Below are 27,850 nucleotides of genomic sequence, written 5' to 3' on the forward strand. Positions count from 1 at the left end.
CTCGGGGAGGGGGCATAGGAACGCTGTTAACAAAAATTGGGGGCACCACTTTTTGGCGCCCCCCAAATCTTGGCACCCTAGGCAACCGCCTAGTTTGCCTAAATGGTAGCACCGGCCCTGCTGGGGCATGACCAGCCACAAATAGAATTCTGCGGTGTCTCGAGTTCCATCCGATTTCTCTTTGTTCCTCCCCACTGGTTTCAGTTCACCCACTGCCATGTTCTTGTGGCTTATAATCACTGCCCTGAATAGGGCACCATGTGGAACTGCACCCTGGGGAGCTCAGAGGGGAATTGTGAGCAGCCCAGGGCACATGGGACTGCAGCATTTGTGACTGATGTTGAGGGGACTTGGCCATGACTCTGCCTCCTCCGCTCCTGCACCCTTTACCCACAGTGGGGCACCGAAGGGGTTCTTCCCCAAGCACAAGGACTGTAATTGTGGCAGACTCTTGTGCAGGATGTGCGAAGGTAGGCGCCTTGCACATTAGCCCTGCATGTAAGGGAACCATCACAGTGTGGGCCCCCCCAAGTCCTGAGCAGGTTGCTAATGTGTTTGTAACTGTAATATTGCCCCACTGGGTAATGCCTTTAAGACAGTATTTATTCTTGGATAAGGTAAAGGAAATATTTATTAGTTACAACCGATTGCACTAAATAATACTGTTAAATGTAATGTTGAGATCTTCTTGCATAGGAATTCTTTGTGTACAGAGTATATTTTTTTTACAGTGAATAAAGTGGTCATATAACAACTGTGGTTTTTATTTTTCACACTGGTGCCCCACCCAGAAACAGTGGGGAACGTCTCTGGCTCTTACCACCGCCAGAACATACTGTTTTAAAGACAGACTTTCATACAAGATCTTAAAGGCCAAATTCTGTGCTCAGATGGGGGCTGTAGAAGAGTGACTCACCCCCTTGTGGCTGGGCTTGGTGGAGCAGGCTATCCGGCTCTGGTGCCCCCTGCTGGCAGCCGCTCTGGCCCTAGGGTGGTCCACTTCTTCTTGTGACTTTGCCCGCCAGGAAGGTCACATTCAGTTCCACGGTCAAAAGTCCAATTCAGGGCCGCCGAGAGCAGGTTCAGGCCCCGGTGAAAAAAATTTTTTGGGCCCCCCAGCAAGGGCGGACTGGCTAAACAGGGCCAATGGGGGGTGGGGGGGAGCCGGGGAAGCAGGGCCCGGAATTTTTTCAGGCCCCCCAGCAAGTGCGGACAGGCTAAACAGGGCCGATGGGGGGGGGGGGAAGCCGGGCCCCGGACCCCCTTCTGGACCACTGGGCCCTGGTAATTTGTACCAGCTTTCCCCCCCCCCCCCGTCAGCCCCGCAGTGATCCTACCCCAAGTCTCCTACCTCTAACTCTAGGCCCAGGGGTCCTTACACCCCTTGTTCCAGTGTTTTCAATAGTATTAACCCCTTGAATCAGGTTTCACTCCACCTTCCTTGGTAGCTGGTAGAGGAACCCAGACCCCCACTCTAGTCTAGGGTCCACTCTGGGGACCCGATAGTGAGCAGCCAAGGTCTGCTCACTCAGCCTCCAGACTTCTTAGTTCTTCCTATCTTGCCCTGCCTTTTTCCAGAGCCCCTTTCCAGGTTCTGCAGACACCTTTCAGCTCCTGTAGTGAGCAAGAGCTCCCAGGGTTTTCTCCCTAAAGGTCAGTTCCTGCCCTTTTATCCCGGTTCAAAGAGGCGCTCACTCCACCCTGTAGCTGCCTTCCAGGCCTTCTATCAGAGTTCCCTTCCCAGGAGAGGCTCTCAAAACCTACTCTCCCCTGAGGTGTCCTGCCTCCCTGCTGGGTCCCTCCCGCTGGGCACAGTTCTTTGTGACCCAGCAGATAACCAACCGATTCTCCACACCCTCCAGGTGTAACCCAGTGAGCTAACAGAGCCCGATGTCAGTAAGTGCATATTAGAAGAGGTGAGAATACTGGCAGGCCTGTAACTGGACTGCACTCACAGCCACTCCCATGAGATACAGGAACCTTATTTCCAGCACACTGATAACATGCTGAGAGCGGAAACCATTTCCCCTGCATCTCTGCAACATCTGCCCGAGGAGCCTGATGGCAGATGGATATTCAGTGTGCACACCCACTTCTGCCTGTTTTTCATCACAGGTAAGAGACACAATTGCCTTTGTTTGCCTGTTTCACTCAAACAGCTTTAGGAGCACTGGGAAAACTGTGAGCTGGCTTCATTTGGTCCCCTTAGTAGCATAAGCTCTCCTTTTGATCACCCAGCCTTAAGCCTCCCTGTTTTAGCTGCTCATTAGCTGTCGGGAGACAATCACACGATCTCTGAGAGTCAGACCACATCTACGGGATCTGGCACTACATGAGGTGGAGCAACTTTGTGTGTCTGTGGCACTGACTCTGTATGTGATGAAATACAGACTCTTCGATTTCTGCCCTCTCTGTTTATCTTCCCATGAGGCTCTCTCAGTGACTGCTCCTAGACATGAGTAGCCTTGGGCATTTGCCAACCAGCACTGCAAACTACCAAGTCACAAGTGGATTCCCAAACATCATGGATGCTTGACTTCATGTCATTGTCTTTGAAAGATTTTTATCACCTCCGGATTAGCTTTGCCGTAGCCAATGTTCAATAGTGCGATCAACTTTCAGGTGAAGAATCAGCCTCAAATCAGCTCCTTACCCAAACAGGTTTTTTTAAAGGACACTTTATTGAGCTTTACCTTTTTTAAAACTCTGAGGATCAGAGATTCATAGATTTTAAGCCCAGAGGGGACCACTGTGATCATCCAGTCTGGCCTCCTGTATAACACAGGCCACAAAACTTCCCTAATTTATTGTTGTTTCAAGTCCACTGGCTGTGATGGAACTAGAGCATATCTTTTAGAAAAACATCCACATTTCATTTAAACATTTCCAGTGAGGGAGAATCCACAAACACCCTTGGAAAATTGTTCCAGTAGATAAATACCCACAGTTAAAAACTTGCACCTTATTTCTTGCACTAAGTTGTATAGCTCCAACTTCTAGTCATTGGACCTTGTTATACTTCTGCTAGATTGAAGAGCCCTCTATTATTACATTTCTGTTCTGCCAATGGGATCTGTGATCATAGGCATGGGAACTAGAGGTCTGGTGGGTGCTCTAGAGGTCTAGGGGGTTCTGCAGCTTTGCTCCCGGCCCCATGACCGCCCCCAGCTGTGGTCCCAGCTTCGGCCCCCTTACCCCTGTCCGGGTCCCTCCTCCCAGAGATACGGCCCTGCTCCCGGCCCTAGCTCGGGGGGGGGGGGGCAGGAGTGCAGCAGGGGTGAGAGGGCTGGCTTTCAGCACCCCAATATTAAAAATGTTCCAGCACCACTGTCTGTGATCAAGTCTACCCTGAACTTTTTCAGCACAGGTAGTACAAACCTGGAACAGACCCTGGGTATGTACTCTGCTTGCTAGCCCGTTCTGAAGCCTACACTGTGCTGACTTCACTACAATTATTATCCACATGCCATCTGGATTCAAGCTAGTTTGGGTAGGCTAGACCGTGCACAGCTTTTGCTTTGTAGACATACTCATAGTCTCTTCATCTCACCACAGTGTCATGATCTTTCTCCCACTGTCGCTGTCTCTCATCACACCCGTACACCGATGGTACATACACACATGTATGTGGCCTGCTCATCACTTGGATTCTTCCCATTGTGCAAAGAGATTCCCCAGAAGGAAAACAGTCTATTCCTTGGTGATTTAAGATGTTAAAAGCAGTAAATAAAAACGTGGTCATGAAATTACCAGAATGTTACAATGGCTAAATTGCTGGTGTGCCGAGAAGGCTGTCTATCGTGCTGCTCAATATTGTTCTATTGTTTCCTTGCAGTCCCCCTTTCCCTGTCTGTATCCATCGGCTGTCTTTTGTCTTATACTTAGATTATAAACCCCTTGGGACAGGGACGGTCTTCTTGTTCTGTTTCTGTACAGCACCTAGCACAGTGGGGTCCTGATTCATGACTCGGACTACAAGGCACTGTGGAAATACAAAGAAGAAATAAAGTAGCACTGTGGTTATTGTTAGAGTGGGTCAGTACATGGGGGGAAATCCACAGGAATTTTCACTGACAATTTTTTCCATTTTTCAGTGAGATTTTCCTACCAGCGCTGCATTAACAGGATAATGATGGGGCACATATAAATAGTAAAGTATTAATAGTTGGAATAGGAAGCACATATAGCCAGGGCATTCCCGGTGCTTATCCTCTGAAACAAATCAGTCTTTTTTTGCTCTGTGTCTCGTAACCAGCACAATGGGGTCCTGGTCCATTTCAGGAGCTCCAAGGCACTACTGCAATACAAATACATACAACTAAAAGACCTTTTCCTTTTTAACTGGTGCCTTGTTAAAAAAAATGGGTACATTCTTTCTCAGATATTTCAGCCACTGTGTCCCCAGTTATTATGAATTGTTACTATAGTTCTTTACATCACAGTAACACTATGGGTATGTCTACACTGCTCACTAAGCCCAGACTCTGATTTGGGTTTGAGCCCAAGCCCTTGTTCTGTGCACACACAAATCAGCCTGATACAGGTTAGCAAGCCCTCAGGACCTGGATGCTAGGACTCTGTTTGTAGGGTGGGTCAGAGGCCGACTCCTGGACCAAACGCTGTCATTTTGCAGAGTGGACACAAGTCAAGTTTCAGGCCTGAGTCAGAAGTTCTACGTAGTGCAGTGTGGATGTGTGAGCACCGCAGAGAGACTGGGGGCATGGGGAGCATGGATGCTCGAGATCCCACAGACCCAAGCTTAGAGTGCAGTATAGATTCATAGACTCTAAGGCCAGAAGGGACCATCATGATCATCTAGTCTGACCTCCTGCACATTGCAAGCCACAGCACCTCACCCACCCACTCTTGTACTAGACCCCTAACCTCTGGCTGAGTGACTGAAGTCCTCAAATCTTCATTTAAAGGCTTCACGGTACAGAGAATCCACCATTTACGCTAGTTTAAACCTGCAAGTGACCCATGCCCCATGCTGCAGAGAAAGGCGAAAAACCCCCACGGTGTCTGTCAATCTGACCTGGGGGAAAATTCCTGCCCAGCTCCCAATATGGCGATCAGTTAGACCCTGAGTATGTGGGAAACACCCACCAGCCAGGGAATTCTTTATAGTAACTCAGAGCCATCCCTATCTAGCGTCCCATCACTGGCCATTGGAGATATTTGCTGCTAGCAGTCACAGATGGGCTACATACCATTGTAGGCAGTCCCAGCATTCCATCCCCTTCATAAACTTACCAAGCTCAGTCTTGAAGACAATTAAGTTTTTTGCCCCCTTTGCTCCCCTTGGGAGGCCGTTCCAGAACTTCACTCCGCTCGTGGTTAGAAACCTTCGTCTAATTTCAAGCCTAGACTTGTTGATGGCTGGTTTATATCCATTTGTTCTTGTGTCCACATCGGCATTTAACTTAAATATCTCCTTTCCCACCCTGGTATTTATCCCTCTGATGTATTTATAGAGAGCAATCATCTCCCTTCAGCCTTCTTTTGGTTAGGCTAAACAAGCAGAGCTATTTGAGTCTGCTCTCATAAGGTAGGTTTTCCATTCCTCGGATCACCCTAGTAGCCCTTCATAGAATCATAGAATATCAGGGTTGGAAGGGACCTCAGGAGGTCCTCAGGAGGTGCTCAAAGCAGGACCAATTCCCAATTAAATCATCCCAGCCAGGGCTTTGTCGAGCCGGGCCTTAAAAACCTCTAAGGAAGGAGATTCCACCACCTCCCTAGGTAACCCATTCCAGTGCTTCACCACCCTCCTAGTGAAATAGTGTTTCCTAATATCCAACCTAGACTTCCCCCACTACAACTTGAGACCATTGCTCTTTGTTCTGTCACTTGCCACCACTGAGAACAGCCGAGCTCCATCCTCTTTGGAACCCCCCTTCAGGTAGTTGAAAGCAGCTATCAAATCCCCCCTCATTCTTCTCTTCTGCAGACTAAATAACCCCAGTTCCCTCAGCCTCTCCTCATAAGTCATGTGCTCCAGCCCCCTAATCATTTTTGTTGCCCTCCGCTGGACTCCCTCCAGTTTTTCCACATCCTTCTTGTAGTGTGGGGCCCAAAACTGGACACAGTACTCCAGTACTCCTTCTCTGCACCTGTTCCCCTTTGAATTCATCTTTCTCAAACACGGAAGAGCAGAAGGACAGGACCTTGCATTTGTAAATGAAAAGGGTGTGTGTGTGTGTGGGTGCAGTGTGTGGGTGCTGGTGGAAGAGTGTGGGTGTGTGCTGGGCGTGTGGGTGCAGTGTGTGGGTGTGGGTGCTGGTGGGAGAGTGTGGGTGTGTGCTGGGCGTGTGGGTGCAGTGTGTGGGTGCTGGTGGGAGAGTGTGGGTGTGTGCTGGACGTGTGTGTGGGTGGAGTGTGTGGCTGTCGGTGCTGGTGGGAGGGTGTGAGTGCTGAGGGGAGGGTCTGTGCAGGGCCGGCTCCAGGCACCAGGCACCCAAGCTGGTGCTTGGGGCGGCACCTGGAGGGGGGGCGGCGCGGCGCTCCGGCCGCCAGGGAGAGTGGGGCCACAGCCGGGCTCGCCGCCCTCCCCCCGGGGCTCCGGCCGTCCCCCCCGGCGGGCGGGGACCGGAGCATCCCCCGTGCGGCGGGCGGGCGGGCGAGGGCCGGAGCATCCCCGGTGCGGCGGGCGGGCGGCGGGCGGTCCCCGGGGCGCGCAGCGGGGAGCTCAGGAAGTGCACTTGCTGCAGCCGTTTCCTGCTCTTTGTGTGTGACACCGAGACAGGCGGCGGCAGCGGCAGCGAGAGGAGGCGGCTCCCGAGCATCCCTCCCCGGCGGCCGGTGAGCGGGGCGCGGGGGGAGCCCCCAGCCGGGGGACGCGGGAGGAGGGCCCCGGGCTGGGACCGGGCAGCGCCCCGCGGGAGCCGGCTCTGCAGAGGGGCGATCCCCGGCCCGGAGCAGCGAGGCGCCCGGCTCTCCCCGGCCGCGGGGAAGGGACAGGGGCCGGCCCGGGGCAGGCTGCCCGCTCGCGGGGCTCCGGGCAGTCGCGGGGCTGCAGCCACCGAGACCCCTCTGCGGCCGGCGGCGAGCCCTGCGCTGGGCTCTGCCGGGGATGCCCGGCAGCCCCTTGCCTGGGCGGGGTTGGGTTTATTTGTCATGCCACCGCCGGGGGGGGGGGGATTTGGGTCCCCCCAGGCAAAGCCCAAGAGGCAGGTGCTGCCGTTCCCCCGGGGGAGAGAGACAGGGCCCAGATCAGCCGTGCAGAAGCTGTTACAAGATGATGTATCCCAGAATGCTTCGGGTACCTGCAATATTCAGCGCCTCCCTGTTTATTCTAGTGCACACACTAGGCAGCAAAAAAGCCTAATTTCCCCCCCCCCCCCCCCTTTTCACTCGGCACGGAAAATGTGATGAGCTGGAATTAGTGGTTGGAAGGAAATGCTGCAATCTGGGGGAGCAAACGCCTCCTGACTCAAACCACAGCTGCTCCCCCAATTGCTCGTGGTTTAGGAATAATGGCAGCTTCTCATGAGAGAATTTGAGCCGCGAGATGCTGCGGGGACACCGTGATTTGGGTGGATACCAATAATGGGAAGGCTCAAGGGGAAATCGGATGGGATGCCCCGCGGCTAGCAGAGGTGAACGCACAACCAATAACTGGAACATCATAAAAAGTATTGCCCTGGTCATAGTGTTCCCCTGGCTCTACTGAAAGAGAGCAGGCCGAAGAGGTTGCAGTTTGAGTTGAGGGTGGAAATTATGGACTTGAACTTTGTGGAAGATGTGGTTTTGCAGACTATATTTTTGGTTCATCACTAAACCAGCCAGAGTTTGCAGACCTTCCCCCCCCCCATCATTTAAACTCATGGTCACTTTTTAGCCATGAGACGTGCACCAGGTAAAGCCATGATGTTTGAGTGGGTTTGAAATAAGGGGAAACAAGTTAACTCCCACTCTGGTGCCAGTCAGGTCCTGAGTGAAAAGAAGTGAATGGCTTTTCCAGGAAATTTCTGAAGGGATCAGGAATGAACCGTGAGAGGCAAACTGAAACCTTTGTGCTTGCTTCTGTATATTTGCTGGGGTTTGGGGGCGGGAGGTGACATCTAGAGATGAACATTTATACTTTGGCAAGGAAGAGGATATTGCATAACTTGGCCCACCTAGCCATCCGTAGCTTTCAGCATGGGGGTTTGTAGCTGTGTTTTTTGGATCACAAGTATCTCACTTAATTGTGTCAGGTCACTAAACCACCTAAGCCTTCCTGCTCTACATAGGAAACTAAAAAAAACCCCATGCTCATGTTATAGATTATGAGGATTGCCAGATGTTAGTCACCTTGACAGATTCCTGGGGCGAAATTCTGCTGTCTGCTATACCAGTGTAAATCCAGAGTAATTCCTCAGAGAAAGGAATTTAGCCCTGGTGTGTACAGTTGATTTTTGTTAGCAAAGTCTATGTAATCAGGTGATGCCTTTCATTCTCAGACCAGGGTCCGTGCAACAAACATGACCACTGAGGAGCCCAAGGCGGAACAATATAATAATAATAATTAATTAATAATTTATCAACTTGCATATATCCAAGAAAAAGAGGAAGTTACTTTTTAAATGATTGACTAACAAACCATGACATTTCTTTGTCTAGTGTGACATTTAATTTCACAGGAAGTACTCCAACTATTTCTTGCCAGCTACTAGCAATCAAGATTATTCTTAGACTAAGGCCATGTCTACACCTACAGCGCTGCAGCTGTACCCATGCAGCTGCGCCCCTGTAGGGAGTCTGGTGAAGACACTCAATGCCGATGGGAGAGAGCTCTCCTGTCGGCATAATAAAACCATCTCTGCGAACGGCAAAAGCCGTGTCGGTGGGAGAAGCTCTCCCACTGACAGTGCTGTGTGCATGAGTGCTTAAGTCAATGTAACTTATGTCGCTCAGGGTGGTTTAGTCACACCCCAAGCTACATAAATTGTGCCGACATAGGCTGTAGTGTTGACATAACCTATGTTGGGGGGGAGGGATAGCTCCATGGTTTGAGCATTGGCCTGCTAAACCCAGGGTTGTGGGTTCAATCCTTGAGGGGGCCACTTAGGGATCTGGAGCAAAATCAGTACTTGGTCCTGCTATTGAAGGCAGGGGTCTGGACTCAATGACCTTTCAGGGTCCCTTCCAACTCTATGAGATAGGTATATCTCTATTTATTTATTTTAGCCTACTTCATATTAGCAACATCTCTTCTTCCCAAAATAGCACTCGACTGCCTTACTTTTGTGCCTCCTGCATACATGTTTTGGTCAAATGAGTATCTCCATACCAACACCAGAGTATCTGAGCACTTCACAAACGTGGATGAGGTATTCTCCTAAAGCCCTTGTAGGGGAGGGAAGCATTATCCCCATTTTACAGCTAGCAAACGGAGGTACAGAGAAATTAAGTGCCTTGCGCAGGGAGCCTTCAGCATTACTGGGAATCAAACGCAGGTCTTTTAAGTATCAGACAAGTGCCTTAACCACAAGTTCATCTTTCTTCCCTGCAGCTGTGCTCTTTCTCATAGATGGCCCATTTTGCCACTCCTCTCTCTGCATGTTTCCCCATGACACTGCAGCCTAGTCTCCAGGGTATTACAGGCAGCAGGACTAAAGGTGTGATGCTCTAGCGTAGCCCTTGCTGTTTCTTTCCCTATCCCCTACCCTTACAGCTGTTTTGGCACCAGCATGAGTCTCATCTGCTGGATCAGGGCAAGCTGACTAGATCAAACAGCATAACTCACTTCCTCCCTGTCTCTCCTCCACTGCAACTTCTGGGTAAACAAATAGCTGGTTCACTGTTGCTGTCTGGCAGGCTGCTTGTGGATATAGTGCACCAGTTTTTTGGAATCCTGCCCCAAGCTTGAGTGAGGGGTCCTTCTTCATTCCCCCAAAAGTTATACTGATCTGAAGAATCAAGACTTGTCTGTAGATCATAGCCAGGAATGTAGCTAAAAGAGACTCTGTGGTCTAAAGACATTTCATGGCAAATACTTCAAGCCTGTTTTAAGCTTTAGGCATAAAATAGAGGACCTACACTTGAATCCCAAGTTCAAATACCGTGTGGATTCACTCATCCCTTTATCCTTCGGAGGAAGATCTATCCAGTTCCATGTAGTTAATTCTGTAGGGTTTTTTGATGAGACCTTCATGTCTGAGATCATGTCTGCTCTGCATGGGCCTTGAAATTCCTAAAGTATGGCATCCTTTGAAAAGCTTTGCCCTGTTGTCCTTGGCCAGTGTTGTGCCAAGTGCTGGATATCACTTGCTGGCTGCATTTTAGCTGGGCTGTGTTTATGTGAATAGATTTATTATTACTATAGAGTCTACCGGCCCTGGTTCCTTTGTGTTAGGCATTCCACAGCATTATAACAATGAGACAGTCCCTGCCCCAAAGAGCTTGCAATAGTAGTAGATGAGAGACAGCAGGTTTATAAAGCAGTTAGACGTGGAGAGCACAAAGTTATAATGCGCTGCTACTGATCAGCATGAGAAGCAGCAGTCACAGCACACCAGCTGCTTATCCATTGTTCAGAGAGTTGTTGTTGTGTTTTTGTGTAGGTATCATGGCAGAGGAGGGTGTTAAGGAGGACAATGTGGTGATTTGGTGGAATTTTGTGAGGAGTTCCTCCCATGCATAAGGGGCAGCATAGGAGAAAGCATGGAGGTGCTTGTTGGAGAATTTGAGAAATGGGTGATCGAGATATAAATTGCTTTGAGGATCCTTTGGGATGAAAGGTGCAATTAAATGAAAAAAAAACCTCTTAATAGCCTGGGTTGGATCCTGTAATGCTAATGTTTGTCTGCCACTCAAAAGTTATTGAATCAGCTGTGAGGTTTGTAGGTGTGATGCCATTTGGTAAAGTTGCCTCTCTTGTCTGCGTGTGGGGAAGAGAATCATCGCATGATAAATACCCAAAAAGATAGTTGTAAGTGATTGTTTCTTGCTCCCGGGCGCTTGAGTCTGCGACAGATATGGCAGGATATATTTCCCGTCTGAAAGATAAAGATCCACCTTGCGTGCATATATTAATGAAGCGCAAAAGCCCCGTGTTCACGGGTGATGTAATCTACCCCGGGTGAGTGTGCTGTTGTGCTTTCATTTGACTGCATTGCTGTTGCAAGGATGATCTCTCAGGCATGACAACACAGGAAGCACCTCAGTGAACCACAAATAGAGCTCAAACCGTTTTTACACTGCTCAATCATCTCTTTTGAACGCTGAATGTAAGAGACCCTGTCTAGGAGGCACAGATGGCTGCTGCTGGTTAATGCTCGACGATGGCTTTTTGATCACTGACCCAGTGACCCCACCGCCATATTCTTGGAAAAAGACACCCTCTCCTTAGTCTGATTTGGTCGTTAGACTACAATGGCATTAACTGGCCGAAGATGGCACCAGATGAATTCACCACTCCAGCCTCAGCATTACTGTTCAAAAACCTTGCATTGAAAAGACAAGGAGGGAAATTTTGCTTTGCGTCATGGTCACTGCCTAATTCTCTCTCAAATGTATAGTCTCTCCTTAGGGCTTGGGTATTTGCATGTAAAATTCCACAGATTAGAAGAAAATATTGCATGGATGACAGCCCTTTGTTTCATCTTCAGAACAGCCCTGGGCAGGTTCCCCAGAGTACAGTACCATAAAGGGGAAGAAAGAAAAACCCCACCCTCAAATAAAATGGTTAAAAAGGAGGCGTTCCTGGCTTCTCAGGGCTATATATGAATCTACAATAGTAAAACAAAGACAATTCAGCAGAAGAGAAGCATCAATCCTAACCCCTAAATCTCATCAAGCAAGAATTTCTCCCCTGGATGCAAGGATTGGTCCCTTGAGTATCCATCCTGAAGACTTTTCAGCGTCTCATTATTGCTATTATTATGCGTATTCCAGTAGCACCTAGGGCAGGGGTGGGCAAACTTTTTGGCCCGAGGGCCACATCTGGGTATGGAAATTGTATGACGGGCCATGAATGCTCACAAAATTGGGGGCTGGGGTGCGGGAGGGTTGAGGGCTCTGGCTGAGGGTGCGGGCTCTGGGGTGGGGCCAGAAATGAGTTCAGGGTGTGGGAGGGGGATCAGGGCTGGGGCAGGGGGTTGGGGCACTGGAGGGGGGCAGGGGTGCAGGCGCCGAGTGGCGCTTACCTCAAGCAGCTCCTGGAAGCAGCGGCATGTCCCCCCTCCAGCTCCTATGCGGAGGCGCGGCCAGGCGGCTCTGCGTGCTGCCCCATCCGCAGGCGCCGCCACTGCAGCTCCCATTGGCTGTGGTTGCCGGCCTGCAGGGGCAGTGCTTGGGGCGGCAGCAATGTGCAGAGCCCCCTGGCTGCCCCTACACGTAGGAGCTGCAGGGGGGACACGCTGCTGCTTCTGGGAACCATGCGGAGCCACGGCATGCGTGGAGCGGGGCAACCCCTGGACTCTGCTCCCCGGAAGGAGCTCCAGGGCCAGATTAAAATGTCTGAAGGGCCGGATGCGGCCCCTGGGCCGTAGTTTGCCTGCCCCTGACCTGGAGGCACCACCCCCCATCCAAGATCAGGGCTGCATCATGCTACAGACACACAGTGAGAGATGGTCCCTGCCCCACAGAATTTATAATCTAAACAGGCAAGACAGACAAAGAGTGGGAGGAGAAAGAGCGGCACAGAGCAGGGACGTGCTGTGCCAAGGTCACCCAGCAGGTCGGTGGCAGAGTTGGGGTTAAAATCCAAATCTCCCGACACCCAGTGCACCACCCCCTCCACGAGACCCTGCTGCTACCTTCCAAACAGTCAGCACTGCAAATTCTTTTGTTCTTGTGCAGATGTGTGTACAGCTGCAATGGCAATCAGGAACGGGACTGTCCGATTTTACTTTTCTTTCTGAGGATACCTCTTTGTTGTGCTTTGTTGTGCGTAGGGAACATTTAAATTAGCACTTGGACGCCGAGTCTCCGGTGCCATGCAAGAGCTTAATTAAATCCTTCTTAATTAAATCCAGAAGGCCACTACGTCGTCCTCCTTTAAATCCATCTATGCCATGACGCCTACCAAACACTTGACAACAGCTAGACCGCTGATGGGCTGTGACCACTGCTTGTTACACTAATCTTAACGGTCTCACTGTTACCGTGCGCTCTCCTCATCCATTTGTTGTTTCTTCCTGCTGCCTCTTTTCCTATGTGTAGCCTATAAGGTCTCTGGGGCAGGGACTGTCTTTGCATGACGTGCGTGTACAGTGCCAGACACAATGGGGCCTTGAACCTTTATTGGGGGCTGCAGATGTTACTGCAGTACAAATAATAATTTCATCTTTCCAGCCGCTCAGTTTGTCGTAAGTAACCAGGTCATCAGGGCAACATTTTCAGTTGTTGGTAAACTCCCAGCAAGTGACACATCTTTGTATTTTCTGTCTTAATCAGGCCATTTCAGAGTTCATGCTTTCGCTAACATGGGCTCGCCCTCAAAAACTTCAATAAAGATGTTTGATTAAATACAAAGAAATGTGCCAAGGAAACTTGAATGGATTTGAGAAGTTTCACAGTGTGTTATCACTGAACAATTAATGTAAAGGAATATAGGAATTGGGTAATTAACTGTTGGAACCATTTACCAAGGGACTTTGCTTGAAGTTTTTAAGTCAGAATTGGAAGTCTTTCTCAAGAACATGTTAAAGCTCGGCCAGGACTTATTTGCCTTGATGCAGGAATTACTGGGTGAAAGTCAATCACGTGTGTTATGCAGGAGTCATGAATGGTCTTTTCTGGCTTTAAAATCTATGACTCTATAAAGTACCAGACTGGATCAGATCCCCGGTCCATCTAGTCCAGTATTTCATCCCTGATCCTGGTCAGCACCAGATGCTCCAGAAGAAGGGGTGAGAACCCCACAGTTGGCAGATGTGGGGTAATTTATCCCCCAGTGAAGGTCTCATCCTAACACCGAATAGTTAGAATTTGCCTTATAGCTTGAGAAATAACAAGACTACAATAAAGCTGGGATACATGGCTATATACAATGGTATAAAATGGTCTGCTCCTTTCTTTATCCTACCCACGTCCCCAATCCTGCAACTACTTATGGACATGAGAAGCAGAGGTGGGTACAGAGCTGGGTTTGGGAACCTGGAAATGGAGATGCTGAAGGCAATGGAGAATGAGGTTTGGAAAGAGACTGGGGGGGAGCAGGCTGGAGAAAAGCACTGCCATTGAGAAAGGTTCATAGCTTCCTAGAAGGGACCATTGTGATCATCTTGTCTGACCTCCTGTATAGCACAAGCCACAGAACTGCCCCACAATAATGGCTAGAGCAGAGCTTTCAGAAAAACATCCAGACCTGATTTAAAAATGGTCAGTGATGGAGAATCCACCTTGATCCTTGGTAAATTGCTCCAATGATTAATTATTCTCACTACAAAAATTTATGCCTTATTTCCAGCCTGAATTTGTCTAGCTCCAGCTTCCAGCCATTGGATCGTGTTATTCCTTTCTCTGCTAGATGGAAGAGCCCATTATTAAATATGTGTTCCCTATGTAATCAAGACACTCCTTAACGTTCCCCCTTTGTTAAGCTAAAGAGATTGAGCTCCTTGAGTCTATCCCCATAAGGCAGGTTCTCCAATCCTTTAATCATTCTCGTGGCTCTTCTCTGAACCCTCTCTGATTTATCAACATCCTTCTTGAATTGTGGACACCAGAACTGGAGACAGGATTTCAGCAGTGGTCACACCAGTGCCAAATAGAGAGGTAAAATAACCTCTCTACTCCTACCCGAGATTCCCCTGTTTATGCATCCCAGGATCACATTAGCTCTTTTGACCACACCGGGAACTCATGTTCCACCACCATCCCCAAATTTTTTTCAGAGTCCCTGCTTCTCAGCATATAGTCCCCCATCCTGCAAATATGGCCTACCCCCCCTTGATCATAGATTCATAGAATATCAGGGTTGGAAGAGACCTTAGGAGGTCATCTAGTCCAACCCCCTGCTCAAAGCAGGACCAATCCCCAACTAAATCATCCCAGCCAGGGCTTTTTCAAGCCTGCCCTTAAAAACCTCTACAGAAGGAGATTCCACCACCTCCCTAGGTAACCCATTCCAGTGCTTCACCACCCTCCTAGTGAAAAAGTTTTTCCTAATATCCAACCTAAACCTCCCCCACTACAACTTGAGACTATTACTCCTTGTTCTGTCATCTGGTACCACTGAGAACAGTCTAGCTCCATCCTCTTTGGAACCCCCCTTCAGGTAGTTGAAAGCAGCTATCAAATCCCCCCTCATTCTTCTCTCCTGCAGACTAAACAATCCCAGTTCCCTCAGCCTCTCCTCATAAGTCATGTGCTCCAGCCCCCTAATCATTTTTGTTGATCAGCAGGTGCAGTGCCCATTAGTACATTCTGGGGCAAAGAGGAAGCTGTTTCTGTCTGCAGCATATCAGGGTGGGAAGAGGGTTTTCACTGTTGCTGTGCCTTGCAACAGTAATTTTAGCAGAAGGGGATGGAGGACGAAAGAGAAAGTAGAGTCAGTCAGTAGGGTGGGATAGTTTTGTTCTTAGCAGATGGCTTGCTCTACACGGCTTCAGTTTGAAAGCATCGGGCCGGATTCTCCGCTGCCTTGCACTTTGTGTCGTCACTCATGCCGGTGCAAAGTGGGTGCAAAATGCTACCAGACAGAATGGTAGCGCTCTACCCCTTTTCTGCATTCCGTTTGCACAGGCAGTATTGAAGACACAAGGTACAGGGCAATGGAGCATCAGGACCAGTATTTCAGTGACACCATGATGTCTGAGCACTGTACACACACCACACAGACCCCTCAGCTGTATTCCTCTGCGTGAGAGGTGCTAGTATCATGTTTTGGACTAGTATCATGTTTTCTTTTGTCCTTCTCAGATCTGAGATGTAAGTCCTCCTACTTCACTCTTAGTGCTGAAATCTAAAAGGAAACCTCAGTTCTGAAAGGAGAACTGTAGAGGAAAGATTGAAAATTGAGATTCATCTCTGGATTCCCCACTAGCCAAGCTGTGGAGGGGCGGGAGGGTAATTCGGCAGAAAATTCAGCTCCCGATGAGACATTTAAAAAGTATTGCCTCCCTTTGTGAAATCACCTTCGTAGTTTATGGATGGCTGACGCAGGGGTTGCAATGAGTCTTCTGATATTTGCGTTTTCACATTCGGAGGGGTCTTCAGTGACCCAGAAAACACCAAAAGGGAGACGATACTACCTCACCAAGGCTCTCCAAGAATCATGCATCTGACGAAGTGGGTATTCACCCACGAAAGCTTATGCTCCAACACATCTGTTAGTCTTAAAGGTGCCACAGGACTCTCTGTCGCTTTTTACAAGAATCATAAGAAAAGGCATTTTTAAAGGGTTGCAACTTATTTCTTTGCTGCATTCCACCCAAGCGCATAACTTGATTTTCACTTTGGCTTCCTTTGAGATTCATTTGAAACGTCAAAGTTTCAAGCTTTATTCAGTGTGCCTGTCCCTCAGTTTGGTGGTTCTCATTTTACAGAGCTGTTCTAAAAATACCTCTTTGCTTTTTGGAGTGCATGCTTCCACCTGACTCAGTTACAATGTGTGCTTTCCGGTATGTTGCTGTATCAAACTGTTTTGCACAGAAGAATTAAAATGGCAAAGGATTTTCAGTAAGCATGGGATTGTCTTCTCCGTCATTGCTACTACATGCACTGAAGCTTAAAAGAGAGGCAGAAAATATAGTAGTTTAAATTTGATATATGCGTCTCTTCCCTTAACATGTGTGTTAACCCCACAAGTGTCAGTGAGCACTCTGGGTATGTACTGAGAGGAGAATTAAACATCTCATGCAGACTATTTGCGGGGGGGGGAACGGTGTCTTGCAAGTTTGAGGTTGACCAGTGCCAGCTCAGCTAGTTGGGTTTTGTTTGACAGGCTCAGACATTTTAGAACCTGGAAGCTAGCTGAATAAATAAAAGAGATAGGCCCTGATTCTCAGTGAGTTCCTCCCTGTGCTGAGCACAGGAAGAGCGGGGGCTGTGCAAAGGTGACTCTGGTTATGTTGATGGTTTGCAATGAGAAGTTAGAGTGTTTTATGTTTTTATCTTTTCTGGCCAGTTGCAATGTAACATGACTTTGTTTCTTAAAATCCAGAACCTTAAACACACAAGAACTAAAAACAGAGAGAGAGAAAACAGGCTGCTCCCTCAAGTAGAGAGGCACAACTCACCCCACCTTGCTTTAAGGCTGGCTCTTTGCAGGCTGACTGTGGTAGAGAAAGATTGCCTGCTTCCTACACAATTTGTAGCCTGCAAGCAGGACCAGGAATCCTTTTAGGATTTAAAGTGACAGTTTGTAATTTTTACAGTTTGCAACACACCCCAAATTTAAGCCACCGTTAAGCTTCCCATATTCTGCAGCTCTATGGGCAGAAACACAATGATGCCTTGTGGATCCCAAAGGATAAGCAATAAAAACACAGCAGAGGCTTAAATATTTGTGGGAAAGCCAGCTCTCGCGGCCTCATCATCTGCCTACATCAGTCTTTGGCACAGTCAACAAAAAAAGATGAAACATGCAGTCTCATTCAGGACTCAGCCAAAAGCCCATTGAATTAAATGGCAAGGCTTCTGCTGACTTCAGTGGGCTTTGGATCAGGGCCTCAGTGCAGCAGTACATAACTAAATCGAAATAATTAGCCCAGGGGTCGGCAACCTTTCAGAAGTGGTGTGCCGAGTCTTCATTTATTGACTCTAATTTAAGGTTTCGCGTGCCAGTCATACATTTTAATGTTTTTAGAAGGTTTGTTTCTATAAGTCTATAATATATAACTAAACTATTGTTGTATGTAAAGTAAATAAGGTTTTTAAAATGTTTAAGAAGCTTCATTTAAAATTAAATTAAAATGCAGAGCCCCCTGGACCAGTGGCCAGGACCCGGGCAGTGTGAGTGACATTGAAAATCAGCTCGCGTGCCACCTTTGGCACACGTGCCATAGGTTGCCTACCCCGAATTAGCTGCTAGATAGCTTCAGATCAGGCTCTGGGTTGTCTGTCCAGGCTCTCAGATCGGCTTATGCTTGTTGTACTTGGCGGGCACTAACCAGAGAAGAGATACAGGTGCACAGGATTCAGGGAAACCTTCAGAGACAATCTAGCTATGGGGCTCCCATGGGCTTTAAGAGGAGTTAAAGCCCCATGCACCACTTGGCAGATAATGAACGCTTTCCCATTTTGCACTGCTTTTTTTCAAAGATACAAGGGTGATAGAAACCCTTTTTATCCACTTTGAACATTCAAGGGGATGAATCAGGTTTGTGGGGATTTGACCCCATGGTTCCAAGGTCTGATGGTATTTTAAAACCTGAGGCATAGCGCCTAAGGGCTTGTCTGCATTAGGGATTTTTGCACCATTGTCGCTATGCTGGTGTAGCTACGTTGCACTGGTGTAAAATGGGGCTTACACCAGTTTTATACCAGACTAAACAAGAGCATGAGCAAACCCCAGTTCACACCAGTGCAGTGCATTTACACTCAGGATTTTGACCCTATGCAAAAATCTCTAATGGAGATAAGTTCTAAGCCATCGTCTCTGGCAATATCTTTTCATTTAAATACTGGAATATTAGCTTGCTGTTTGGACAGGGCACCTGAGATGGTGCTTGAAATGCAAGCCAGGCGAGGAATGGGTTTGTTCTGCTGGGTCATTTCCCTTCACTCCCTTTCTATGAATTTTTAGCTACTGTTTCCTAACATCGCCTGAAAATCCAGAGCCATGACCACTCACGTCACGCTGGAAGATGCCTTGTCCAATGTGGACCTGCTGGAGGAGCTACCGCTGCCAGACCAGCAGCCATGCATCGAGCCACCTCCCTCTTCCATCATGTACCAGGTACGTACCAGCTCCCAGATTTTGGCTCGGGGAGGCGAGCTTTAGAATGGTAACTCCTAATAGGTGTGCATGGGTGTTTGCAGACCAGTCAAAAGGATCTTCTAGTATGAGTAAGGGATGAGGACCAAAGTATGGGAGAAAATACGGGACAGAGGAAAGTTATTGCAACAGTAAAAGATCACAAGATGTGCTTTGCTGTGTACAGGTCCTGTTGGTTCCTCTTTCTATGTAGTGCATATATCTTATAATATAGACACCAGGTAATATATAGTATGTGGATATTTACTCCTCCCCCCCACCACACTCCTGCCTCCTCGATTGGCTTGCTCCCCATGTTAATGTGTAACTATGTGTGCAGTGATTGCCTTGTCATGCGTGGAGGATTGCAAAATTTGTTTCACTAGGTCAGATCGGACACTCGTGCTGTAGCATTAGCATCTAGTACAAGTTATCAGCTCCACAGGCACTTGTGGGTCAAATTCCATCCCTCCCGAGGCAATCCTGCCATTGTTTTTAATTTGTCTACTTCTCCAGTATTTTCACTCCCTCCTGGCCAGCTTCCAGTGAGCACGCTGGAGGGCAGAGCGAAGTTGGTCCAGGACAGCCCCATTTCAGGGAGCCCACACAGGCATGAATAAGGTTGAGTCTAAAATACCTGGGCTAACCTGAGTCTGGAAAACCTGGTCAAGCCTGTTTCCATATCATGATTAACCCCGGGCGTTGGTTGCTAGCCTTCACCACTGCCCTCCACCCCGCCACTCCAGTCCTCAGACTGGCTCTCCCCGGCTACATTATCCCAGAAATGAATGCGCTGTGTAGATATCTAGTTTCACGACAGTTATGCTACAGATGCCCTTGTAACTCTACTCTTAATCCAGGAGCTGGGAGGAATCAATTACTGAAGTGAATACGATTTCACCAAAGCCAGTTTTGTTGGCGGTGTTGGGGAGGAGCAGCATCATGCATTTGTATCTTAGATTAGTTCACATCCAAGTCTGCCTGGAATCAGGGGACTGAGAGTCAGGACTCCTGGGTTCTTGATCTTCCCCTGACTCCCTATAGGGTCCCTGTACTTTTCTGTGCCTTGTTTTCCTCTCTCTAAGATGGTTCTATAAAAAATTACCCTACAGTGGTATGGGGAACAGGGCCGGCTCCAGGCACCAGCCGAGCAAGCTGGTGCTTGGGGCGGCAGCTTGTAGGAGGCGGCATTCCGCCCAATCCTAGGGCGGCACGGCCGCTTTTTTTCCTTTTTCTCTCTTTGTTGTTGTTGCGCTCCGGCTGCCCTGTAGGGGGCGGAGGACGGGAGCGCCCTGCAGCAAGCCCGGCAGGGCAGTCCGCGTCCTTCCCTCCCATCCGACTGGAGTGGCGTGGAGCCCTCCCGGCAAGTGGCAGGCGGCGCGGCAGGAGGGGCTGCGTGGCAGCGCCCCGCTGAAGCCCTGGCCGCCCTCCTTCTTTCTCTCTCCCCCCCCCCCCCCCCCCGTGCGGGGCCCCCCCGGCCGCCCCGGGGGGCCCCCGCCCCCCGGGCCCCGGCCCCGCCCCCGGTTTTTTTTTTTTTTGCTTGGGGCGGCCAAAAAGCCAGAGCCGGCCCTGATGGGGAAGCTCAGCCATTTATTATTTGTGACGTGCTTTGAGGTCCTCAGTGGAGCCCATTATTCTCGCTGTCAGTAGGGTCAGCCTGTAAGTAAGGAGTTCTCCCAGCAGGTGTTCGTGGCTGCGGTAGCTGCCACCTCATATTATTATCGGTTCTTGTTCTGCAACTCGCCGTCCCAGAGCATCTCCTCGCAGCAAGACCTGGCATCGCAGCACTTCCACCTCAGTTTCCCCACGATGAGCTTCAGCCTGCGCCCGCCATAGCCTCCAGCCCACTTCTGGGGTAGCACAGTCCCTGAGGGGCAGCCCCCTGGTTACAGGCAGGCTCCCAGTGGCAACAGCCTGTCAGACTGACTAGCCTCCATCATCCAGGTCAGGTCTACCCTCCTACCACGGGCTCTTAGCAGGTCACAGCCCTCAGCCAGGTCCTAGCCGGAGTCCAGCTTCTTGCCTTACATCAGAGCAGCTTGTCCACCCTCCGCCCCCAGTCAGCGCTCAGCTGCTGAGCTTTTCTCCTCCTTCACGCCTCCTGCTCTCCTCCCCAGACAGCCCTGCAGTGCTGGGGTCTCCTGGGGTTTTTTAAGTCCCACACCCAGCACAGGTGTAGTGGGGTGGGGCTGACTGAACAGGGCAGACTGGCCCCAGGCCTCTGGTCTCTTAAAGGGGCAGGCTGCCCTCTGACAGCTCTAGATTGTTTTTAGCCCCAATCTATTGCCATTCACATCAGTGGGAGCAGGCTGGAGCCCTGTGTCAGTTAGTCTGCGCAGCGGCAAGGGCCTTAAAGCCAGAAGCCAGTGCCCTTCATTTCTTCTTCTCTCAGCGCATCTACGTACAAGAGCAGCCACTAGGACTTGGCTGTGAGTTTTCAGCTCTGGTGCCTCAGACACATTCTCCCCTTCGGGACTGCCTGACTTGTAAATGTGTATATTTTCCTGCCCTTTATCACCGTTTATTCTTGGTAACCCCTGCAAACAAAGCGTGGCTCTCTGTCCCCCTCCAGAGGCTGGAGCATGAATAGCGGCTAATGAGCCTGCATCAGCCTCTGACTGAACGGACCTGAGTATGAGCTCCAGAATGAGCGCTAGAGACTTGTTCTTTTAGACCCAAGGGTGCTGGGATCAGTCCATGCAGATGACCTGACCGGGGGAGTCATTACATGTTTTTATGGGATCTTCCTTCTTAATGAATGATTGAAGCCCTTTTGGCCATCTGGAGCAGCTGAACCATAACAAATATCCAACAGTGCTTTAACCCTGGACCGTTTGTTGTGTCTGCAGGCTAATTTCGACACAAACTTCGAAGACAGAAATGCCTTTGTGACCGGCATCGCCAGGTACATCGAACAGGCTACAGTGCACTCTAGCATGGTGAGTCTCCAAGCCCACCCAGGACCCTTACATGCCTCGCCCCTTCCAGGGTCTGCGCCACCACGTCTTCATGGCTGGTTTTAGCTTAATTGAAGCGAGTGTGGGTATGCCTGCCCACGCTGCAGTCGCCCCTCCGATTGCAGGGTAGACATACCCTCAGTCCCGTGGTGCTGGTCCATGCTTCTTTCTAGTGGGCGTTCCACAGCCGAGCGTTTCTGTATGTTTCAGAATGAAATGCTGGAGGAAGGACATGAATACGCAGTGATGCTTTACACTTGGAGGAGCTGCTCTCGGGCCATACCCCAGGTAAGAGGTAGTACTGGATCCCTTCCAGGAGGGACATGCTACAGCAGCCAGCTGGCTGTCACTTACAAATGCCTCGATTTGTGCTGGGGAAATCAACCAGAAGGAGAGAAGACTCTTATTGGGGTATGGTGAGAAGCTGGAATGAGACTACACTGACCCCGCCCCCAGCCCAACCATCCCACTGCTGGGGAGGAGCGGGGTGTGGGCTGCAGTACCAACAGCACTAGATAGCTGCTTTAGTAGCTGCAGAACTCTGGAGTACTTGTGCTGTGCTCAGGGCAAGACCCATCCCTGTCTGTTATGAGGCGTGTGGGTAGCACTGCTGTCATTAAAGCTGTGTTGTAGCTTCCATTCTAACCCCTCTTCTTCGGATGCTCCTGACTGTCTCACATTCCTTCGGAGCTGGAAATTGTTTCAGCTCAAAGTTTATTTGCTTTTGAGAAGTTAGGCCCAGATCCTCAAAGGTGCCTAACTCCCATTGATTTCAATGGGAGTTAGGTGCCTAAATACCTTTAGGATCTGGGCTCTAGAGTGAAATCAACGGAGCAGTATTTGGAACACACTTTCCCCCTCTTTCTATTCCACGGGTTACATTGGGATGATTTCAAACTTGACTTGTTTGGGGGCTTCCACTGAGATTTAAACATCACGTTAAGTTTGAAAAAAATCACTTCATTATCTTTAGTGTTAAACTTGTTACAAGCCCGTTGCTTGATTCTGCCCATCTTGAACTTGAGACCAGTGCAAACTGCAGTGAAATTCCACATTTGGGAGTGGGGGGGATTTTTTTAGGCATTTGTGTTGAGTGGCGGCTAATTGAAGCTGCTCAGAGGCAGTGGCTCTGCAGTGTCGGATAGGTAGCAATGCAGGCTGAGATGCAAGAGAAATGCAACGTATCCCACGGTTCCACCGTTTAACACACACACATCACTGCTGTCTGTGTAGATCTGTAGGATATAGATATTGTGCACATATACAAAGAAGATCTCCTGGTTCATAGTTCAACCTTGCCAAAGGCTGGATGAACACACATTTTTTGGCTGCTGGTATATTTAAGTATTGATCCAGCCATAATTTTTGACACCTTTTCTAGCCAAATTTGGATATTTTTCTAGCCCCACGAGCTACGACAAAACCCTAAATGTTGAAGGGCCCAATCCTGCAAACACTCACACGCCAGTTTGCTCGTCTGTGGTCCTCTTGAGTGATTGAGTAGGGGTAGGCTCAAGAGCTGTATGCTGTAATGTGAGCCCACGTTACATCACTGTGGTAGATGCTCTTAGCAGGGCAAATACAACATGCTTTTATTATCCACTGTGACACCCGGGCTTCTCAGTAGTGCGATACAGCCAGAAACATACGTCCACATGGCTGACAAGGCAGATGGTTATGCCTCTGTGGCACCCCAGCAAAGGCCAAAATGCAGTTCCCCTGGGGCTGTCCTTTGTTGATGGTTTCATGAGTCACAGCCTCCTGGGGCTTTTCAGAGACTGAATATTTGCTTATTCCCAATGATTTTCTGTTGCTGTGCTATAATTGCCTCTTTCGATCCCTGAAACATGCTGCAGACAGAGTTGGAATGGACGGAGAGAGAGAGAGCGAGAGAGATTGCCAGGGCATGGGGAGAGGGGATTGAATGCCACAGAACATTTGTTTTTTTGGTGGATTAAAATCTTTACCCTCCTGGTGCTGTTACTCTGCCTAGCGGAGTCGCCTGCTGCGCTGCCTCTGCGCTGCCTCAACGCATCTCTGCCATGGACCCGTGAGGGCAAAGGTGCTCTTATGGCCAGATGTTTTATAGCAGATTCAGCCCCAAACACACGAGAGAGCAGCTGCACTGCTGCTCTAAATTGGTCCCGTTTGTATCGGCCCAATCGGGGCTGTCACAGCTGTGAGAACTGCTGGAGCGGAGTGTACGCTGGCCATGCCCTCCACGTGCCCCTTGCGCTAGGGCGGCCGTGCGTGGGTGGCATGGAGCTGCCCATTTGGGGATTTGCTTATACAGGGATGCGGTTAAGGCAGCTCTCCTGTGGTGCAACTTCATTGGAATAGGGGTTGAGGATCTTCCCTTACATCATAGTGCCCACACAAAAGAGAGTGGAGGTAACGTTGAGAGCGGCCTCCGAGCTGAATTTCAAATGAATTCAGAGAACCATGAAATCTGGCAATGTCGGATTTGACTAAGTGTGTATAACTCTTACCAGGGTGTCCATTAAAGAGACAGAGTTTGGAATTGAAGCAGGTGAAATTCGGATAAGCCTCTCCCCGTATCCAGCTTTCCATGACCTGGATGTAGGTGACCTATCAAGATATTTTTAACTATAAAATAAAATAATAATAATCATAAAGTCCCCACAACACTTTGTAGTAGAGTCACAACACATTCAAAAAACCCATGACTTGCTATTGACTGTAACAGGTCTGTTCCAGAGCTGCAAGAACATTAAAACCTCGAATGTACTTTGAGTTTTGTGACTTTGCAATGTGAGGCACCAGTGCAACTTTACGGCCCGATGACCTTCCATCTTCATGTGATGACATCAAGCCAGGACTTACGTCCTGTATGATGGCCAGGCAAAAAAATGTATCAGAAGACTTTGCTTCTCAGAGCAATGCTACAGGCTACCGTCCTCGTTTATAATATTGGAAAGGAATCCCAGGTCTGAGAATTGCTTCCTTAACAACAAACCTCGTCTTCAACTCGACTGTCGTCCTTAACCCAGGCTGGGCTTCACCTTGTCATGTTGACCTTGAAATCAGCAGAGGATGGGGGCCGGTGCAAACCAGAGATGTTGTTAGGAATGCTAATGATGACCATTTGTTGCTGTTGTTCAGGTGAAATGTAACGAACAGCCGAACCGGGTGGAAATTTATGAGAAGACTGTGGAAGTTCTGGAGCCGGAGGTCACCAAGCTGATGAAGTTCATGTATTTCCAGGTAAGTGGTGAAGGAGAGAGGCAGGAGCTCTGTTCGCAGTTCAGTATTTGTGGCTCTCTGATCTCATTTCCCTGCCAATCCAGCTTGGAGGACACCTTCCCAACTCCTCTTGGTAGAACTGAGACACCCTTTAGCTTTGTACCTGCCAGTTGTCATGTGGGATACCTCACAGCAGAATCTCTAAGGCACACAACTCTTGCCTAGCCTCAGATTTAATTATAAACTCAAAATTCAGGCCCGGATCATAAACCTTTGGGCAAAGCTGAGCCTGGAAGCTTATGAAGGTCCAGATGGCTTCAGCCCTGCTGTAGGTATGTGCTCTGCAATGTATTTCTATAAGGCAGCCACCCCACCGGTATTTAGAGACAACAACTAATGCTTCTATTGCTCTGCAAAAGGAAATGAAGGGTTAGGAGGGAGCCGTCACCCGCCAGAGCCTGAACGGTGAGTGTTGAGGAAGACACAAAGGCACTTACACCACCATGTTTTTGTTGGCATTTCTGCAGCGGGGGGAGATATTTGAGTTCAGTGCTACTTGTGGTAGAAGATAACAAGCATGAGGTTGCCAGACCACCTGCCTCTTTTATTTTTGCTCAGATTAATATTTTTTTGTCAGCCACTTCCACAGCTCCCCATATTCAATGTGCTTTGATGTGACAGTGTTTTTGGAGCAGTTTCCCCTTCTGTCTGGATGCAAAGCCGGGCACAGTCCATTCCACCCATTTGCAAGAGGACATGCCCCCAGATAATGAAAGTCTTCTGACGATGGAAACCTTTCCTTTGCACTTACCACTGTAACTGTCCAACGTCAATAAGGGCACAGAGACTTAAATTTAGCAGCGCTCAGACTTGAGGCATCCCAAAGCACTTAACAAAATAACATGGTAGGTTCTGGCAGAGTGTGTAGACTGACAGCCGGGCTGTGCTCCAGGAGCCTACACAGAACCTGGGTCTAGGTTTCTCCTTTGCTCTTTTTCAGTGCCATGAGATCTTTAACATCCACCTGAAAAGCTGCGCAGAAGGACTCTTGGCGTAACACCTTATTTTATCTGGCAGAGCTCCCCACACTATGTGACATTGTCAGCCCAAGGCCCCATACAGGGTTTGAACCCGCATTCCTCCGGCCAGCAGTGAGAGTACTTTCAAATGAGCTGGGATATTTGTAACAAAGCCTCTTCATCTGTCATCAGTGGGGTTTGGATGTGGAACCTTGAGCCCTGTAACAGTGTACACGCCCTGCTGGCGCTCATCCTGGTGGCTGGGTCTGGGGATTAGCTCTCGCCTCATTTGGCACCCCTTTCTGTCAGTTGCTTGCCCCGTGGCCTCTCTCTCTCTCTCTCTGGAACTTGGGGTGCTCCCTCTTTGTGACTCAGCCCTCCGGCCGGGTCACTATTTAATCCGTCAGGGGTGTCAAAGTCCCAGTGGACAAGCTGTCCATATGCCATGGGAGGAAGTCTTCCGGTTCACGTCCAGGTCCAGGGGAACTCGGGCCCATCCAGTGTTCTGAGTTCAAATCCAGGGACCCTATACTCAGTAACAACAGTCTACTCAGTCTCAGACCCAGTTGCTGTTTCCTGGGCTCCTTCCTCCCTCACTTCTCTAGCTCCCAGCCCATCTCTGGGTTTACCAGCCCGAGGTTCCTCCACTCGCAGTGGCTACACCCCCCGGCTTCTTGCTAGCCTCTGTAGTGCAGAGCAGGAGCCCAGGGCTCGCTCTTCCCCTAGATCTCCTCCTCGTCCTTAGCCAGCTCCCTTTCTCTCTAGGGAATGACTGCAAAGCTCCTCCCGGCAGCCCCCTCCTGCTCTCATCATCCTGGCTTTATACACGTTCAGCCTGCCCCTGCCCAGCTGCGCTTCATCATCCGTTAGACTTTATCCATTCCTGATTCTCCTCCAGGTGCAGCCCATAAGGTTAATTGGCCCTTGTTAACCTGCTCAGGCCTTGGGTGGGGTGGACATCCCATCCCAGCGCTAAACGTGCAGGCCTATTCTACCTGAGCTGGAGGAGGAATGCTATTAGCTAGTGGCAGTAACGGGCTGTTTTCCATTTGGTGGGCCGGTCGTTAGGTGGGGACATGTCGCACACACGTGCATGCCGAGCCACTGGATTCCATAGTTCTACTAAGCACGGACAGGGCACCCGCTAAGTATGTTCCCCTCCCGTTGTCTTCCAGCGCAAGGCTATCGAGCGGTTCTGCAACGAGGTGAAGCGCTTGTGCCATGCTGAGAGAAGGAAGGATTTTGTCTCCGAGGCCTATCTCCTGACGCTGGGGAAATTCATTAACATGTTCGCCGTGCTGGATGAGCTGAAGAACATGAAGTGCAGCGTCAAAAATGACCACTCTGCCTACAAAAGGTGGGAGGGGAACCACCTGCCTTGCACATTTCTGTAGCGTGCGGGGAGGAGGCGTAGGATGGCCAGGGCCAGGGCTGTGTCTCATTTGCTTCTGACTCAGGGCAGGAGGAGGAAAGATGACCCAGTGGTTAGGATGCCAGCCAGAGCCTGGGGTTTGAGTTCCTCCTCCATCACAGACTTCCTGTATGACCCTGGGCAAGTCACTTAGCCTCTCTGTGCATCAGTTCCCCATCTGTGAAATGGGGACAGTAGCACTGCCCTACCTCACAGGGATGTTATGAGGACAGAGTAAAGATTGTGAGGTGCTCAGATACTACTGTAATAGGGGTCAGATAAATAGCTTAGATAGAGAGAGCTAATGAGATTATTTTGCAGGTGATTAACGGTTTCTGCTAAAACGCTGTGCAGTGCCAGATGGCTGCTAAACTAAACAACAATGCAAAACATCCACCTAGGAGTTGCA

The 27,850-nt window shown here is 49.5% G+C and overlaps 1 protein-coding gene across 1 annotated transcript in view; it reads left to right on the forward strand.

Annotated features, from left to right (window-relative positions):
* Positions 1-18,715: 18,715 nt before the first annotated feature.
* CYFIP2 (cytoplasmic FMR1 interacting protein 2) overlaps positions 18,716-27,850 on the forward strand; it is a 63,083-nt gene continuing 53,948 nt past the window's right edge. Inside the window, exons 1-5 of the mRNA XM_029913391.1 lie at positions 18,716-18,832; positions 21,700-21,789; positions 22,018-22,095; positions 24,931-25,032; positions 27,206-27,387. Of these exons, the coding sequence (XP_029769251.1) occupies positions 18,716-18,832; positions 21,700-21,789; positions 22,018-22,095; positions 24,931-25,032; positions 27,206-27,387 (569 nt within the window). The remainder of the gene's footprint in view (positions 18,833-21,699; positions 21,790-22,017; positions 22,096-24,930; positions 25,033-27,205; positions 27,388-27,850) is intronic.

This window comes from Terrapene carolina, unplaced genomic scaffold (assembly GCF_002925995.2).
Source record: "Terrapene carolina triunguis isolate 2854851 unplaced genomic scaffold, T_m_triunguis-2.0 Scaffold629, whole genome shotgun sequence".
Taxonomy (NCBI): domain Eukaryota; kingdom Metazoa; phylum Chordata; order Testudines; family Emydidae; genus Terrapene; species Terrapene triunguis.